Here is an 18,319-nt window from a genome sequence, read left to right as displayed (position 1 = left end):
CTAACCAATGAACAGTAAGGGATCTACCAAACCCCATCTGCATGCATATCAAAAGCAAGAAAGGCAATTCTCACTGTTTGTTTTTTTTTTTTTTGAATGGTAGCAAAAACTTCTATTAAAAGAATGAGAGGGCGACCAAGACAGAGTCAACCAGAAGAGATACAAGGAAAACAGAAACAAAAGGGAGAAAAAAGAACAAATATAGGCTCAAATTATGGGGGCAAAAAATCAAACCACTCTAAGGCTACCCTATCTACCCCTTCTCTAGCCTAACCATCTGCCACACTATTAACCGATCTCTTAACATGATTGAAAATGACCGACGAACCTTCAATTTTATCAAAGATCTCATCCAAAAGACGAGCAAACCTCCAAGGAGGAATAGAAGGGCCCCTTGTATTTGATACAAGGCAATTCTCACTAATGAATAAACAACAATGGAACAAACTATATTGGGCACGCTTTAAACTTCAGAAAATAGGCACAAGTAGAAAAAAAGACAAATATGCTACATTTAGAACTTCCTTTCCATTTGTAATTGAAACACTGAAAAGACAACTCATTATGGAGATGGGAACTCAAGAAGCAAAACCACCAACCATTTCCAAGCAAGGACCTTAAATATAAATATAAATATAAATCCAACAGAATAATTATGGGCAACTCATATTGATTACTTTAGTGAGAACAACAAATGTATCCATGACATTGTGTATTTCATCAACATGAGGGTATGGGATTAGAGAAAAAAGGAAAAAAGGCATGGAACCTGAAATATTTAAAAAAGAACGGAACCTGAAAAAGTGAAAATGATTGCGGACTTTAATGATGCTATTCCAACCCGTTAGCTAAACGATCATCCAGAATCAATATCTTGGAGCTGAGGAGAACATACCCAATATAAATATTAGAGAAATGTAAATGTAAATAGTTCAAGCATATGGGCGTAATTGAGATTAAAAAAAAAGGGAGGCTTCTAGACTACCTCCGCCTATAGTTGCTTCCGGTAGGCGCTCAATCGAATACTTATGCTTAGTAATATACATGATAGGCACACCAGGGACCTACACACAACAAGCCATTTCATAAATTAAATTTGCATTAAATACAATCAGATGAAATATCAAGCCACAAGCAGTGGATATCTCTTGCCTTGCGAATTCTTCGCTTCAAGTCCCTATCACACGTAGCGACGATGTAGCACTTATGCTGTACATTAGAGTAGTCATTAATATATTGGAAGAAGAAATGAGATAATAATAATCCAGCTATATTCATGATCACACATACATATAATTCCTTCTTACAGAGAATGACTGGCATGGGAGAAACATAGCTGTCTTTTGTGTTTTTCATGTTTTCAAAGAGCAAAGAAACACTCAAAGCATGGTCACTGATTTGAAGCAAGCCTTGACATTTAGTGGCTGCAATCAATCACATGTTGAGAGCCATTTAAACAAAAATATGGAACTCTACATATGCTCTCAACTTTGTTTTTTCAATGGTACATACACTCTGCACTTCCACATAATATTTTGAGATTTATTTGCCACAAATCATCATTATTCAAGGTACCAAATATTATTTGACGCCCCCTAGAAGTTCAAGGTATTTGGACAAATTTTTCAAGTGACAAGTCAACCGCATGACAATCAGATGCTAGCAATGCAAGTTGTAAAGAGGAGAAAAATTCAATTAATTCAAGATTCATTTTTTTAAGACTTACATGGAGAAAATTCAATTAATCCACACTACTTTAAAATCTCTTCCATAATTTCTTGAAGGGCCTGGGCTACTGGATGTGCAATTTGCATCAACATCACTATTGAAGAAAGAGATACTATTACGTATAAAGTGTGCATCCATTTCATTTTAATCTTTAATGGGATGCTAATTTTATTTTTCAATAGATTGATTATAACTATTGAACAGTACAGTCCATCATAACAAGCCATTACTAAACAAGTTAAAAGGAACAAATAAAAATATGTTCTGATTGTTCTCAAGGAATGTAGGGCTGAATTTGAATTCTGAATGATACAGAAAATCAACACCAATAACAGAATGTAGAGCTGAATTTCAATTCTGAATGACGCAGAGAAAATCAACAGCAATAACATGTTGTAGTGAATGCAGACATCTAATTATACCTGAGTAACCCTATCAACAATACAGTCATCAGCGTAAGTTCCTTTATGTGTGCAGGGTAATCTATCAAAACGAGGGTCCTTGGCAATCCTGTAACAAAAACAGAGGTAGATTCATCATTAGTGAATGGACAATCAAGAATGCACTCAAATGAATACGCAGTCCCATGCACATGCCAGCAAATGCAGAATTTGGAGGGAGAACTGAAATCAGAATGTATTTTGAAGAAATGAAAAGTAATCAATCACAAACGATGATACCTCAAAGCCACACGATACTTTTGGCCCAACTTTTCAAGCTCTGCCATGACACAATCCGTAATACAGGGAGTACCTAGACAACCAAATGGAAAAAGGAATAAGCCATAGATAAAAAATATTAACTGGAAGAAGCACCAACAAAAACACAATTAGTATAGAACAACATCAAATTTAAAATGAAACTCAGCAGTTGAGTCGATTGCACACTTACATTTTGCATATAAGCAGTCCATCATTGCTTTTTCCAGATCCAACTACATAAAAAATAGAAGAGTGATTAGTCATGCAAGGTAAAAAATAAGGTAACCACCATTTTACAATCAAAACTCACATTCATGAAATCAAATGGATTTAAAAAGAATACCTTATTCTGAATAGAAAAGTTGATGAAATTGGTATCCACCAGGACAAGATATGGCGGCCCAAGTGCAGTGTTATACTTGAAAAAAAGTGTGGATGGAACGTTTGGACTGTCACATTATCAGATAGAGAAAATAAAACATAAACATAAAATTCTACAAGGAAAAGGTGACAAATTCCAAAAGATGGGTGAAGAAATGTTTGCTTACACGTTTCGTGGAAGGTTCTCCTTTTCGAGATCTTTCTTTTTAGGGTTTAGAACATCTTCCTTATATCTGTAAATGAAAATAGAAAAATCTGAAATATTTCCAATGAGAAAAGGAGAAGAACAGGATAGAATGGAGCGGGAAGAGGATTTCTTACTTTTGAAGAGTCTTCGAGCTCACGAGCTTTTTCGTGACTGCGAATCTTGGGGCCTTCTTCGCTCTACCCATTTTGAGAAACCCTAGACGAGTTCTCACAATCTTCCTTTCTTTTTCCCGAACCCTATAAACGATAATTTGAAGAAAAGATATTAGTCTTGTAATTGAAAATCACCGCCTCTTTCGCTTGCAAGGGAAAAGACATCATGCGCCTCCTTAAAGATTAGGAGCCCGCCCAGGTATGGGACTGTATGGGACAGGTTTAAAAGGCCTTGCCTGAAAGCTTTTGGCGTATTGGTATGGTTCCTAACATTTGGTATCACCACGTCCCCGAGAACTATCCTGAGTGGATGCCTGCCTAGGTATGGGGCCGGGTGGGACCCAACCTGCTATAGGACAGGTTTAAAGGGCTTGCCTAATGCGTTCTATTAGCTCTGGAGCTTTTGGCGTATTAGTAAGGTACCTAACACCACAACCCTAGAAATGAAAAATACCCACCCATATTTTGATTGAAAGCGAAAATAAACTTTGCTCCCTCATTGAAGATCTAAGACTTATAAATCGGCTTAGGATGGGTCGGGTTGAACTTCAAGAACCTCAAACCCTAGTAAAAATCTAAGACCTATATATGTACAAAATATGCGAGATATCAACAAACGACCGATGAGATAAGAACTAACAGAGAGAAAATGAAACCCTTGAATCAAACCTCTAAATCAGAAACAGGTGAAAAAAAATAGTACAAAGAAAAGAATGCATACCTGATAGCGGATTTTCTTTTCTTCTCTTCTTTCTTTGTTTCTTCTTCGGGCGGGTTCAAGGTTAGAAGTTGTCACGGGTTGAGTTTCTCTCACAGGGAGGATAAATGAGAATAGTGACTCGGGCCTTAAAGTTAGGGGCTTGGGTCGGATGGGGTTGCCCGAAGCCTCAACCCCAACCAGAAATAAATTCGGATTGTTATTTTCCAACCCTAACTAGGGGTGCAACTTGGTTCGGGTTGGATCGGGGAACAATTCATGGTAGCCAAATGTGCCCTTAGAGTTTAAAGGGCTGTCAAAAGGTTATTACAATTCCCAAAAAGCCCTGACAAAGCCCTTTAAACATTAAACAACAAGCTTCCACGGAGTATCAAAACATGAGAGTGCTTATATCATTTCCCTTCATATTTCATTCATTTATGTCTATTTAGGAGTGACATTTTTGTAAAATTAAAAAACCCTACTCAAAATCGTGGACAACATTTCATTCTTATATTTCCTCTTGTTTTGATGATGAATCCTCTCTAAGTCTCTATTTATTCCCTCTTCGCTTCTCTAACATTAGGCCCTAATTGTGTACACCATAAGTAGGGCCCAGGACACTTAGTACAGAACAATTTGGAATGGATTGTGAGTTTTTGACCTAGACTCAAAAGAGTAAGATCCTAAAACCCACTTCAAAAACGATATATTGACACACCTAGGGTTACTTGCATTTAGTTTGGGATTTGAACGAGCCATGACAAAGACAGAGGTTGATCCGATCCTAAGTGGGTCTATTGACACCCCTAGGGTTACTTGCATTTAGTTTGGGACCCACATGATACACAATTGGGTCCCACCATTCTCCTTTTTTCTCTTAGCGTGACCCTACCCCGTCTCTTCAATAAATTTCAATGCACAAAAGGTCAGGAGTGGTCCCCATAGCATATGTGCCACTACACTACCACCTAACTACCTAAGACGTCTTAGTTAGAGTCATGGTAGATTAATCAATGTGACCTACTTCCACCAAACAAAATATTAAACTAAATACATATCTAACTTAAGTCATGATAACCAATTCCACGAGTGTATGGTAAGGAAGGAAAAATACACAGAAATAAAAGAAAAAGACTAAGAACTTTGATTTATTTTTTTATTTTTATAATGGAAGGTGTATTTTAGAAAACATGTTTCACTTCATGGCAAGATTCACAACCCTTGCACATTAAAGAGGGAAAAGAAAATTGATGTTCTTACACGTTTTGATGTTTCCAATATATTGAAAAAAAAAGAGTTTGATTTTGGCACAGTTTTTATTCGCCGTGTGTGCCAGAAGTCCAATATTTTTCTAAAAGTACTGTGGTCCCATTTTCATAGGATGATCGAAACCGTTTATTTTGTTGTGCCACAAAGTAAATAAGCTGTATCTTGAAAATTATTTGCATAGGTTGATCTAACCCTCCGTTCTATACAGGGACTGCAATTATAGAAAATGAGAGATTTTATATGGTGTGTGTACAGGGACTGCAAATTATAGAAAATGAGAGATTTTATATGGTGTGCGCACGAGAAGTCCAATATTTTTCTAAAAGTATCGTGGGCCCTCTTCATAGGATAATCCAAACCGTTCATTTGTTGTGCCGCAAAGTAAATAGGTTGTACCCTACATATCATCTACACGATCTAAGGAGGTTTCTATTATGTACAGTCCCTGTACAGATCGGAGGGTTTAGGATCATCCTATGCAATAATTTTCAGGCAATGATAAATTCGCACCCCGCACCCCTTTAAACGTTAAAAAAGCATTAAAGTCGGCCACACACCCTCCTTTACAGGGCTGCGAATTTATCATTGCTTGAAAATTATTACATAGGATGATCCTAACCCTCCGATCTGTACAGGGACTGTACATAATAGAAACCTCCTTAGATCGTAGAAGATATGTGGGTTACAGCCTATTTACTTTGCGGCACAACAAATGAACTCTTTGGATTATCCTATGAAGAGGGCCCACGATACTTTTAGAAAAATATTGGACTTCTCGTGCACACACAATATAAAATCTATAATTTTCTATAATTTGCAGTCCCTGTACAGAACGGAGGGTTGGATCAACCTATGCAATAAATTTTCAAGATACAACTTATTTACTTTGTGGCACAACAAAATGAACGGTTTCGATCATCCTATGAAGCGGGCCCACAGTACTTTTAGAAAAATAATGGACTTCTGGCACACACGGCGAATAAAAACTGAGCGAATAAAAACTGAGCCAAAATCAAACTCTTTTTTAATATATTAGAAACATCAAAACGTGTGAGAACATCAATTTTCTTTTCCCTCTTTAATGTGCAGGAGTTGTGAATCTTGCCATGGAGTGAAACATGCTTTCTAAGATACAGCTTCCATTATAAAAATAAAACATAAATCAAAGTTTCTTACTCTTTTTCTTTTATTTCCGTATACTCTTCCTTCCTCACCATACACTCGTGGAATTGGTTATCATGACTTAAGACAAGAAATTATATATATCTTTAGTTTAATACTTTGTTAGGTGGAAGTAGGTCTCATTGATTAATCAACCATGACTCTCACTAAGACGTCTTATGTGGTAGTGTAGGGGGAGTGTGGGACATATGCTATGGGGAGTTGGGGACCATTCCTGACCTTGGGGTCACACTAAGATAAAAAAAAGGGAGCATGGTGGGACCCACTTGTGTATCGTGTGGGTCCCAAACTAAACGCAAGTACTCTAGGGATGTCATCGGATCCACCTATGTCTTGGTCATGACTTGTTCAAATCCCAAACTAAATGCAAGTAACCCTAGGTGTGTCAATATATTATTTTTGAAGTGGATTTTAGGATCTTAATCTTTTGAGTCTAGGTCACAAACTCACAATCCTTTCCAAATTGTACAGTCCGGAGTGTTAAGGCTGGCAATTTAACCCGAAAAACCGGGGATCCGCCCCAGCCCGGCCCATTCGGGGCGGGGATTCCCATATCTAGGCAGGTATGGGGATGTAAAAAATTCCCCGGTGCGGGGACGGGGCAGGAATGGGGAGGGCCTTGGCCCCGCCCCGATTCATTACATTATAAAAAATAACTTATTTAAAATTTGAAGATCTATCAAATGATCATTTCATTTCCCAAAGGCTTTCACAGCAAATTAATGAAGAAAAGACAACTGAGGTTGTGCAAATATCATTTTCCATAAAATATGCTTATGATTTAAGTTTGTCTTATATTTTATATGTAAGCAGTTCTCACATTTCTTATTTCATTGGGTGGAGATTGTACGGGGATTTTTTTCCCCGACGGGGATGGGGATTAGATTTCCCCCGTGGGGCGGGAACGGGGATTCCCCGCAATCCCCGAAGCGGGGACGGGGAATGCAACATCCGGCCCCGCTCCGCCCCGTTGCCAACCACGCGGAGTGTTCTGGGCCCTACTTATGGCGTACACAATTAGGGCCTAGTGTTAGAGAAGGGAAGAGGGAATAAATAGATACTTAGCGAGATGATTCATTATCAAAACAAGAGGAAATAAAAGAACGAAATGTTGTCCATGATTTTGAGTAGGGTTTTTTCATGTTACAAAAATGTCCCTCCTAAATAGACATACATGAATTAAATATGAAGGAAAATGATATCAGCACTCTCAAGTTTTGATACTCCGCGGAAGCTTCTTGTCTTTTAGTGTTTAAAGGGCTTTTTGAGAACTATAATAACCTTTTGACAGCCCTTTAAACACTAAGGGCACGTTTGGCTAACATGAATTGTTCCCCGATCCAACCCGACCCAAGTTGCACCCCTAGTTAGGGTTGGAAAATAACAATCCAATTTTTTTCTGGTTAGGGCTGAGGCTTCGATCAACCCAACCGACCTAAGCCCCAAAGTTTAAGGCATGAGTTACTATTCTCATTTATCCTTCCTGTGCGAGAAACTCAACTTGTGACAAACTTCTAACCCTAAACCCACCCGAAGAAGAAACAAAGAAAGAAGAAATAGAAAAGAAAATCCACTGTCAGGTATGCATTCTTTTCTTTGTGCCATTTTTTCGTCGGTCTCTGACTCAGAGGTTTGATTCAAGCGTTTCATTTTCTCTTTGTTAGTTCTAATCTCATCGGTCGACGGTTGATATCCCGCATTATATATATATATATATATATATATATATGTGTGTGTGTGTGTGAGGAAAAGGATTGTACGCTCGAGCGTACCAAGCTTATGGTACGCTCGAGTGCCCAATCATTCATTTGCAAGGCCCTATCATAGATAGGGTGTGTACCAAAAATCAGCTCTATTAAATCATCCTAACCCCTTCAAAAGTAGAGGGCAAAAATGGGCAGATTTGTGGACAAACAGTGTCTGTCCATTTTGACCTCCACAATTGGATGGGTTAGGATAATCCTATGTAGCTGATTTTTGGTACACACCCCATCTATGTAAGGGCCTTTCAAATGAATGCTTTGGATCATCCTAACAAAGTGGGCCCACATGTGATTGGGCACTCGAGCGTACCATAAGCTTGGTACACTCGAGCGTACAATTCTCTCTCTCTCTCTCTCTCTCTCTCTCTCTCTCTCTCTCTATATATATATATATATATATATATATATATATATATATATATATATATATATATACACACATATATATACGGAAAAGTGTTGCTACTCGGTCTTGTAGCTAAGCTTATCTACTCGGTCGGGTTAAATACAGTGGGGGCCCACATTGTTTGGGTGATCCAAACCATTCATTTGAAAGCCCCTTACCTAGATAGGGTGTCTACAAAAAATCAGACCCATAAGATGATCCTAACCCATCCAACAGTGGAGAGGAAAATTGGCAGATTTGTGGACAAACTGTGTCTGTCCATTTTTTCCCATTTTTCCCTCCACTGTTGGATGGGTTAGGATGATCCTATGGATCTGATTTTTTGTGGACACCCTATCTAGGTAAGGAGCTTTCAAATGAATGGTTTGGATCACCCAAACAATGTGGGCCCCCACTGTATTTAACCAAACCGAGTAGATAAGCTTAGCTAAGACCGAGTAGCAACACTTTTCTTTAATATATATAGGTTTTAGATTTTTACTAGGGTTTGAGGTTCTTGAAGTTCAACCCGCCCATCCTGAGCCGATTTATAAGTCTTAGTTCTTCAATGAGGGAGCAAAGTTTATTTTCGCTTGCAAACAAAATAGGGGTGGGTATTTTGCATTTCTGGGGTTATGGTATTAGGTACCTTACCAAGAGAAATTATATGGTGTCCAGGGGTGTAAACGGATCGAATTCGAATCGGATATTGCTCTATCCGAATTCGAATTCGTTTAGAATAGTCAGTATCCGTATCCGAATTCGGATTCGACGGATATTTATTATTTCTTACCGAATTCGAATCCGACGGATATTATTCGAATTCGGATATTATCCGTATCCATTTATCCACATTCAAATCCGAATTCGAATTCATAAACGAATGTCCGAATTTAAATCCGAATTTGAGTCCAGTATCCGAATTCGAAAAAATCATGTCCGAATTCAATTCAACAAGAATGCTCACTGGATCCACGGGAGATTGGCCGGATTTAGAACCCAAACAATGGCTGAAACCCCTTTCTTCCCTTTTAGTGCTCTTCGGAAAAAAGAGTCCGAGGAAACTTCAATTTCATAAAACCCATCTCAAATAAATAGGAAACAAAACGGGTGTTGTGGCATCAATTAAACTACAAAAAGAAATCTAACCGACTAAGCAATCTCAGGCATCCACAATGACCAAGCCAAAATTACAGATCTACATCATTCTAATCAATATGATTCACATATAGCTTTGAATTAAAGAGAGGAGAAATAGATTACTTGAGTCTTGGATCTAATATATTAGCTTCTGGTCTCTAATCTCGATGCTACACTTGCGGATTGTGGTGGCAATGGAGATAGCCTGTGATGGGGGAGATGAAGTGGCGAGGGTGAAGGTCCTTGGTGATCAAGGAAGTAGCAGCAAGGGATCTCTCTCTCTCTCTCTCTCTCTCTCTCTCTCTCTCTCTCTCTCTCTCTCTCTCTCTCTCTCTCTCTCTCTCTCTCTCTCTCTCTCTCTCTCTCTCTCTCTCTCTCTGTATTTTTGGAAGATGAGAAGAGCCCCCTCCTTTGATGCCCTTATTGGATGGGTTCTAAAGGAAAATGATATTCTCTCTGGTGGAGTTACAGGATGATGGTGGTTGAGGGAAGGGAATGGTAGATCTAGGATTTAATGGAGGTCAATGGTGATGATGGTGGTTGTGGGGGCGGCTAGTGGAGGACGGCAAGGGGTTTCTTCACAGCAGCTCTCGCCTCGGATACTTCTTCTCATTTTTTTAGGGTTTTGAGAAATTAGACTGTGGATTTGAGCAAGCCGTTTCATTCCTCACCCCCCACCCTTTAACTTCATGCAACCCCAATTTAGTGTATTTATGGCTTTGTTTTACACTTAATGTGGCTGTCCATAGCAAACAACAGGGCTTTGAGAAATTACATGGTGTAAGCCCTAAAAAGTACTGTACGACACACCATAGGATGACCCATCCGTGTGATGGGCCACAAAGAAAATAGGTTGTGCCCAAAAAATCAAGATGATCCAAACCGTCCATGTGATGGGTGACAAAGTAAAATAGGTTGTGCTTGTGCCCAAAAAATCATTTCTATAGGATGATGCCAACCCTCTGATCTCTACAGGAATGCATATTATGGAAATCTCCATAGATCGGAGGGCTAAGATCATCCCATGGAAATGATTTTTGGGAACCAACCTATTTATGTTGTGTTCCATCACATGGACGGTTTGGATCATCCTATGATGTGGTCTATATAGTACTTTTTGAAAAAATACGAGCTTATAGGGCATACACCATATAAAATCTCATTTCACAAATATATTTCCTTTACACACTTTTCCACAAAATTACAACAATCCAAACAAGGCCAAGCTAGTTAACTTTAGATAGAAATAGTTAACCCCTCTAAGGCTCAAGTAACCATATTCTATCTAAAGTTAACTCCCTGTTTGGATTGTTGTACATAGGGGTGCAACTTGGGTCGGGCTCAACCCGAACCCGATGGGTTCAACCTGATTTTGGCTTGAGTTGGGTTGGCATTTTCTCAGGTTGGGTTGGGAAAAGCAAACCCGATTTAATTTCGGGTTAGGTTAGGGTTGAGGCCTTGGCAACCAGACCCGAACCCGATCTCTCTCCTCTAGTTTTGTCATGTTTTTCTAGGATTATGCTTTTTTCCTCATCATGTTTTTCTAGGATTATGCTTTTTTTCCTTGTATTTTTTCCTTTACACACTTTTTCACTTATTTGATGATATTAAATATTAGTAAAAATAAAACGAATTCGGATACGGATATTCAAGACATACAAATACAGATACGGATTTGGATACACAGATACGGATACGGATTCGGATACGGATATTCGGGATAAACGGATGTACTTCTCAGATTCGGATGCTAAACGGATCGAATGTACCATTTACCAGATTCGCATCCTCTAAGAGCCAGATATCTCATAAACGGATTCGAATAATATCTGCTTGAAACAGATTCAGATAATATTCGCTTTAAACGAATTCGGATGCGGACGGTAATCGAATTTCGAATGTCCGTTTACACCCCTAATGGTGTCCGACTGTCAAGCCCTGTGAAGGTGGTATGATAACATCCTTGATATTTGATCCAACAACAACCTCTTAAAAAGGGCAATGTTGTTGGATCAAATATCAAGAGTGGTGCCGTTTTCACGGTACTTGACGGTGGTGCACCATATAAAAACTCCCTTACCAATACGCCAAAAAGCTCAAGAGCGGAAGGAACGTATTAGGCAAGCCCTTTAAACCTTTCTCATACCAAGCTGAGTCCCACCCGTTCCCATACCTAGGCGAGCCCCCACTCAGGACTGCACGCAGGATGTGGTGATACTAAATGTTAGGTATCTTACCAATACACCAAAAGCTCGCCAAACGTCTCAGGCAAGGCCTTTTAAACCTGTCCCATACCAGGCTGGGTCCCACCCAGTCCTATACCTAGGCAGGCCCACTAGTAAGGAGTTAGGATAGTAAAAACTGGGAACTCAGGGTTAGTTTACGAAACTGTCACTGGCAATTCTATATCATATAGAATCTTTAACGAGGGCACAAAGTTTCTTTCCCTTGGCAAGGGAAAGAGGCGGTGATTTTCGACTACAAGATTGAAATTTGTTCTTCAAATTCCCATTTCTAGGGTTTTGGAAAAAGTTAAGGATGATTGTGAGAACTCTTTCAGAATGGGAAGAGCGAAGAAGGCCCCAAAATTCGTAGTCACGAAAAAGATAGTGAGCTCGAAGACTTTTCGAAAGTAAGAAATCTTCTTTTTTCTTCATTTTATACTGTTCTTCTTTTTCATTGGAAATATTTCATATTTTTCTATTTTAATTTGCAGATATAAGGAAGATGTTCTAAACCCTAAAAAGAAAGATCTCGAAAAGGAGAAGCTTCCACGAAACGTGTAAGCAAACATTTCTTCACTCATCTTTTGGAGTTTGTTTCATTTTCCTTCTAGAATTTTATGTCTTATGTTCTATTTTCTCTATCTGATAATGTGACAGACCAAACATTCCATCCACGCTTTTTTTCAAGTATAACACTGCACTTTGGCCGCCTTATCGTGTCTTGGTCGATACTAATTTCATCAACTTTTCTATTCAAAATAAGGTATTCTCTTTAAATCCATTTGATTTCATGAAAGTGAGTTTTGATTGTAAAATGGTAATTTCAATGCGATGCATGGAATTGGATTGCCTTTCATGGTATGCCCCCTTTTAGTTAGATTGATGAAAAAATTGTCTTGCTATATTTAATTGCATAATAGGATGATGATAATTGTGAATGGATCTCCTTGATTTATGTGGGTTTGAAACTGCATTCTATTGTTAAAGTATAAAAGATTATGGCCCTGTTTGTTTTAGATTATGACAACCGATTGTGGAGTGCCCAAATTATTATTGGACCAAAATTGCACTAAATTTGAGTCCAATCATCGGTTGGGGACTCCACAATCAGTTGCCATAGTCTAAAACAAACAGGCCCAAAATACGACCCTTCTCCAACAGCTTAAGCTTTTGGAGAAGACAGTAAGTCTCTAACATGGTATTAGAGCCAAAGGTCTCGAGTTCAAACCTCCCCGATGTCAAAAAAATCCACATGCAATGGTAGGCCCAAGGTGGGACCACATGTGCCATGTGTTTGCCAAGTGGGCCACACGTGAGGGGGAGTGTTAAAATATAAAAGATTAAATACTTCCCTTCTCCAAGACTCCAACGGCTTAAGCTTTTGGAGAAGTCGGAAAGTTTCTAACATCTGTGTATATCCATCTCTACGGTTCACCAAACTGTTCATCCTTAGTAGTTACCTTGCATGACTAATCACTATTCCATTTTCATGCAGTTGGATTTAGAGAAAGCAATGAGGACTGCTTATATGCAAAATGTAAACATGCAGTCGACTCAGCTACTGTGCCTCATTTTAAATTTGATTCTGTTCTATACTAATTGTGTTTTTGTTGGTGCTTCTTTTAGTTAATATTTTTTACTTATGGCTTACTCCTTTTTCCATTTGGTTATCCAGGTACTCCCTGTATTACGGATTGTGACATGGCAGAGCTTGAAAAGTTGGGCCAAAAGTACCGTGTGACTTTGAGGTAGCATCTTTTGTGTTTGAGAACTTTTGTGTTTGAGTCAAGTCCCTTGAACATCGTAAGTCTTCTTTTAAAGAGTCATTGGGAGTCTGTTTCTTGTTCTTATTTGTTTTCTTTCAAGGTCTAAAGTGTTTAGCACTGAGAAGGAATGGGTGTATACCTTCCGAAATGTGAAGGAAATTTAAAGTACATCCTGGTTTAGGAGTCAAAGAAGGGCAAAAGGCATATTTTTCAGACCTGCTCGATACATCAAAGCCTCAGGCACTGAGTAATTTAAAGTACATCTCATTGCCAAGATGACTTCCGTTCAAGTTGTAATTTCATTCGCCGCTTGTCATGGTTGGAAATTGTTTCAACTTGATGTTAAGAATGCATTTTTGTATGGTGAGATTGACAAAGACATCTACATGGAGCAACCGTTGGGTTACAATTCAAGTGATCATCCCACTTATGTTTGCAAGCTCAAGAAATATCTTTACGGGTTGAAGCAAGCTCTAAGAGAGTGGTATGGTAAGATTGCCGAATACTTACAATTTTGTGATTATTTTGCTTCTAACTCCGATTCTAGTTTATTTGTGAAGAAAGAGAAAGGGTTGCTTGTTATTGTACTTCTTTTATGTCAACAATATGATAGTTACCGGCAACAATGATGCTGAGGTTGCAAAGCTAAGGGAGGAGCTAACTATTCGTTTTGAGATGAAGGACTTGGAAGAGCTAAGTCACTTTCTTAGCTTGGAGGTGGAGACCTTGAAGGATGGCGTGCTAGTTTCTCAAAAAAGTTATGCGGAGAAATTAGTTGGAAGATTGGGGATGAATCAAAGTAAAATATCATCTACTCATCTTGATCCCAACATAAAGATAAGGCGGGGAGACGGCAAGCTTCTTCCAGATCCGCGGACATATCGTGCTCTTGTGGGTAGTCTCATCTACTTGACTATCACAAGACCTGATATTTCTTTCTTCGTTGGGCTTGTTAGTCGCTATATGCAAGCGACACGGAAACCACACTTCGAAGCGACAAAGAGAATTTTGAAGTATGTGAATTCTACCCTTGACTTTGGGTTGCTTTACAAGAGAAGAGTTGATTTTGTGTTGAATGGATTTACCGATGCCGATTATAGAGGGGACTTAGATGATAGAAGATCTACTTTCGGTTATGTGTTTTTGTGTGGATCGGCGGGTGTTTCTTGGTGTTGTAAGAAACAAGACTCGGTGTCTCTTTCAACAACGGAAGCGGAATATAAGGCCGCCGCTCTTGCGTCTCAAGAATATGTTTGGCTGCTACGGTTGATTGAAGATGTTCATTTACCTATTCACAAGGCGACGACTATTCTTGGTGACAACCAAAGTGCACTCAAACTTGCCACAAATCCAGTTTGTCATGCAAGAACAAAGCATATTGAGATCGAGCATCATTTCATTCGTGAAGGGTGTTAGATGGTACAATTGGTGTAGTTGCAGTGAGGAGCAAAGAGAATATTACCGACATCTTTACCAAGTCACTTTCCAAATGACCATTTGAGCTATTTTGTGGTAAGCTTGGAGTAGTTTTCAAAAAATCACTTTAAGGGGGAGTGCTAATTTTAAAGTGTATTTTTTGGTTAGCTTTATTTTGTTTTATTTTGAGAGATGTAGTGAGGACAAATTTGTAATTTTGTGTCCATGGGCATTTTGGTCTTTTGTTGGCCTAGCTTGCACATGTGTGAGCCACACATGTTTGCTACAACTTTTCCCACTACTTTCTATTTCAAATTCAAACCCTACTTGAAACTCTAAACCCACTACCACTTTCCTAGCATTAAAGTCCCCACTTTCCCATACCCACTATCTCCTACCAAAGCTATTACTTCTCTACTTTCCATTGACTAAGCCTATTCTAATTAACTTCACTTTGGTAGAGATTCTCCACTATCTACCTAGACCTCCATTTAAGTTTTGAAGCTCTCTTGTGTGCAAGCTAGTGTTTGAAGCTTTGCCATATTTTTTATGTTTTGAAACTTTCTTCTCTCTTTTGTTCTTGTCTTGTATTGTCTTCTTTTATCATATATTGAAGCACATCTCTTTTGGGCATTGTTCTTCTTCTACTTTGGTTGTTCATCTTGGGGTAGTGTAAACTTTGGTTTCACTATTTGAGTAGAGGATTTTCCGGTGTCTTTCTCTATATTATTTTCAATCAATTCACTGTATTCTGCGTACTTACTATCGTAAAGTAGACATCAATTCACTGTTTTATTGTTTAATCGTATGATGCTAAGGGTAAATGTGCCAGTGTTAGATTTGTTGTTATGTGAATTTTTTGCCTACATTTGATCTATATTAACTTTTATGTAATGCTGATGGGCGATATAAATGTGATGTTATATTTTTATATAAGACACTTTTTCTCTGGAAAAAGACATGAAACTTAACCCATGGTAAATCCCAATTTATGTTAAGTGTTGACAACATGGACTATCTCTTTATTTTGCTTATGTTTAAAAGAATTACACTTTTTTTCTTGGATTACCTTCACTGTTATGTATAAAGCATCTGTTACTGGTATTATATACCATAGTTACCATGGCGGGAAACAAATTCGGGAAACGAAACGTGAAACGGAAACGGGAAACGCATGAAAAAAATACAGGGGAAACGAGAAACGAGAAACAATAGAAAATCGTATGAGAAACGTCTTAGGAAATGATTTGTTTTTTCCAAAATGATTTTCGTAACTTCCACACATATTCCTACACAGTTCATATGTGTTTTCTACGAGTGTTGCATACGTTTATCACGTGTTTACACTTATTTACATAAGTTTTCCATATGTTTCCCATGTGTTTCAGAAGCATTTCTCCAATTTTGTATCATATTTTGGAAACGTTTCCAAAACGTGTTTCCCTCGTTTTAGGGGAAACGAGTTTCCCACCCACGAGAAACGCGTTTTAGGGGAAACGGGTTTCCCACCCACCCTTGGAGTTTCTGGCAACTATGTTATATACTCCTTTCATGGCTCAATTTATTAAATCAATATGCCATGCGAGCCATTAGCCAAATCCTACAGATGCTTTACATTTTTATGGTCTTTTTGGTTTTCCCCCAGTTTTTAATTTAATTGCACCATGAGTGCTTGTGAAAGTATTTTGTCTATCCCTAATTTCTGGGAAATTTTCAAAATGCAGTTTTTTACACTGTTTGAATCTAACTTCTTCAACTGTAACCCTTGTACAGGTTATTACATATGTAGGGGAGTTCTTTTCCTCGTTTTTGCTGTAGTAACACTGATCGAGATAGTGAGTCAAGTCCACATTTTATAGTGGGGTGGGAACAACAGCCCCAGGATCAGGTTAGATTGGTGATATATTTTTTCATTGGTAGATGCATCTCTTTCTTTTTCTAACTATTATAGAGAATTGTACCACATCTCATTACTAAATCCGTCATTGGAAGAATTAGCTCCAGCCAAATAATCAAGATTCCCAAGGTTTTTGAGTTTCTTTTAGTTCTGAGTGTCTCATCTATTGTTAACCTGTTCACGTGCACCACACACAGATTGGTATTAATTAGTAAGATTCTTGCAATTAATTTTATTTATAATAAGGATCACATGTTATAGTTTTCTGTTAAGTTCAATGCAAGCAGGAAAGAAGTTGAACAATCTCGAAAGATGATTTACCTGGTTCACTTTCTGGAAGGCAACTGGGTACCGAACCAACTTCCCAAGGTGTAGTGTAGTGAGGCGACCGTAGGGAGGAAGCCCCTCATAAAGGAAAGAAGCGAAAGAAGCATTGGAAGGAAAGATTTTCTTCAAGTGAAAATTCAGTCACAACCGATTCAAACTAAAATGGGACATCTAATTCCAGTTCCTAGGTTCCTAATTCAGATTCAACACTTGGTTTTTAAAACCTCTTAAATTAGAGCAATAATTTTCTTCGAAAATATTAAATGTTGCGTTCTTCAAAGCCTCACATTCTCTGCTTTCCAGAGTGGGAGAAACGGGCATAACTGAATTGTCTGGAGCAGCTCCACTTCATTCCAAGAAATCAATGGTTTTAGCTGCTGAGAACTAGAGATTTGTAGGAAGAGGCAGAAAGGGCTGCGTTTGGTGAACACCATTCTCTAGTATTTTTCATAATTCACAATGAAAAAGGCCCAGGAGCACTGCCAAGAAGGGTTAAAGAAAGTAATCCAGAGAAGAAGTAGAGAAAGGAATAAATCCAAAGTCAAAAGCTTTCCCTATTTTCTAGGAAAATCTAACTACAATTGGGGGTTCAAAGCACTACATGGGAAAGAGGTTTAGTCAGGAAGTTCGATCATGATTTGTGTTCGAAATTCTTACCACAAATTTGTCAGAAAAATTAACTACTCTTTGCAACAGAAATTCAACCGGCATAGGATTATGCGCCCCCTTTTAATGTGATTTGACGTCAAAATGGGTTAAAGTCTGCCTACAATTCACGTTAAAAGGGGGCACATAATCCTACAGGGGGGTGGGGGCGAAAACGTCATCTCCCTTTATTTATTTTTGAAGAAGGAGACCAATATCATTGAAGGAGAGGAGAAGATATAAAATAGTGTGAAAATATACCGAGAAATCTCGAATCTCCCAAAAAACAAGATCAAACTCGATGTGCAACAAACGATAAGATGAGAGGCAAAGAAACACACATAGCAAGAAACACAAAAGTTGTGTGGTTCGGCAGTGTGACTACATTCACGGGAGAAGAGAATTTCCCGATATCGATATTAGGGTTACAAATC

At 38.5% G+C, this 18,319-nt stretch overlaps 1 protein-coding gene and 1 pseudogene across 1 annotated transcript; one reads left to right on the top strand and one right to left on the bottom strand.

Annotated features, from left to right (window-relative positions):
* Positions 1 to 636: 636 nt before the first annotated feature.
* LOC143890461 (PIN domain-like family protein) lies at positions 637 to 10,284 on the bottom strand. Its single transcript, XM_077395156.1, has 10 exons — positions 9,733 to 10,284; positions 3,132 to 3,254; positions 2,978 to 3,043; positions 2,773 to 2,878; positions 2,620 to 2,662; positions 2,409 to 2,481; positions 2,151 to 2,238; positions 1,153 to 1,209; positions 986 to 1,064; positions 637 to 880 (listed from the first exon to the last, which is right to left on the bottom strand). The coding sequence occupies exons 2-10, from the start codon at positions 3,200 to 3,202 to the stop codon at positions 867 to 869; spliced, it is 597 nt and encodes a 198-aa protein (XP_077251271.1). The 5' UTR covers positions 3,203 to 3,254; positions 9,733 to 10,284; the 3' UTR covers positions 637 to 866.
* A 1,886-nt stretch (positions 10,285 to 12,170) lies between these two features.
* Positions 12,171 to 13,586, top strand: LOC143889345 (uncharacterized; annotated as a pseudogene).
* The last annotated feature ends 4,733 nt before the right edge of the window (positions 13,587 to 18,319 follow it).

Source organism: Tasmannia lanceolata, unplaced genomic scaffold (genome assembly GCF_043159265.1).
Source record: "Tasmannia lanceolata isolate RefF3 unplaced genomic scaffold, GAP_Taslan_0.1 ptg000013l, whole genome shotgun sequence".
Taxonomy (NCBI): Eukaryota; Viridiplantae; Streptophyta; class Magnoliopsida; order Canellales; family Winteraceae; genus Tasmannia; species Tasmannia lanceolata.
Note: the sequence above shows the minus strand (reverse complement) of the source record. Positions and strands in the feature narration are given on the sequence as shown.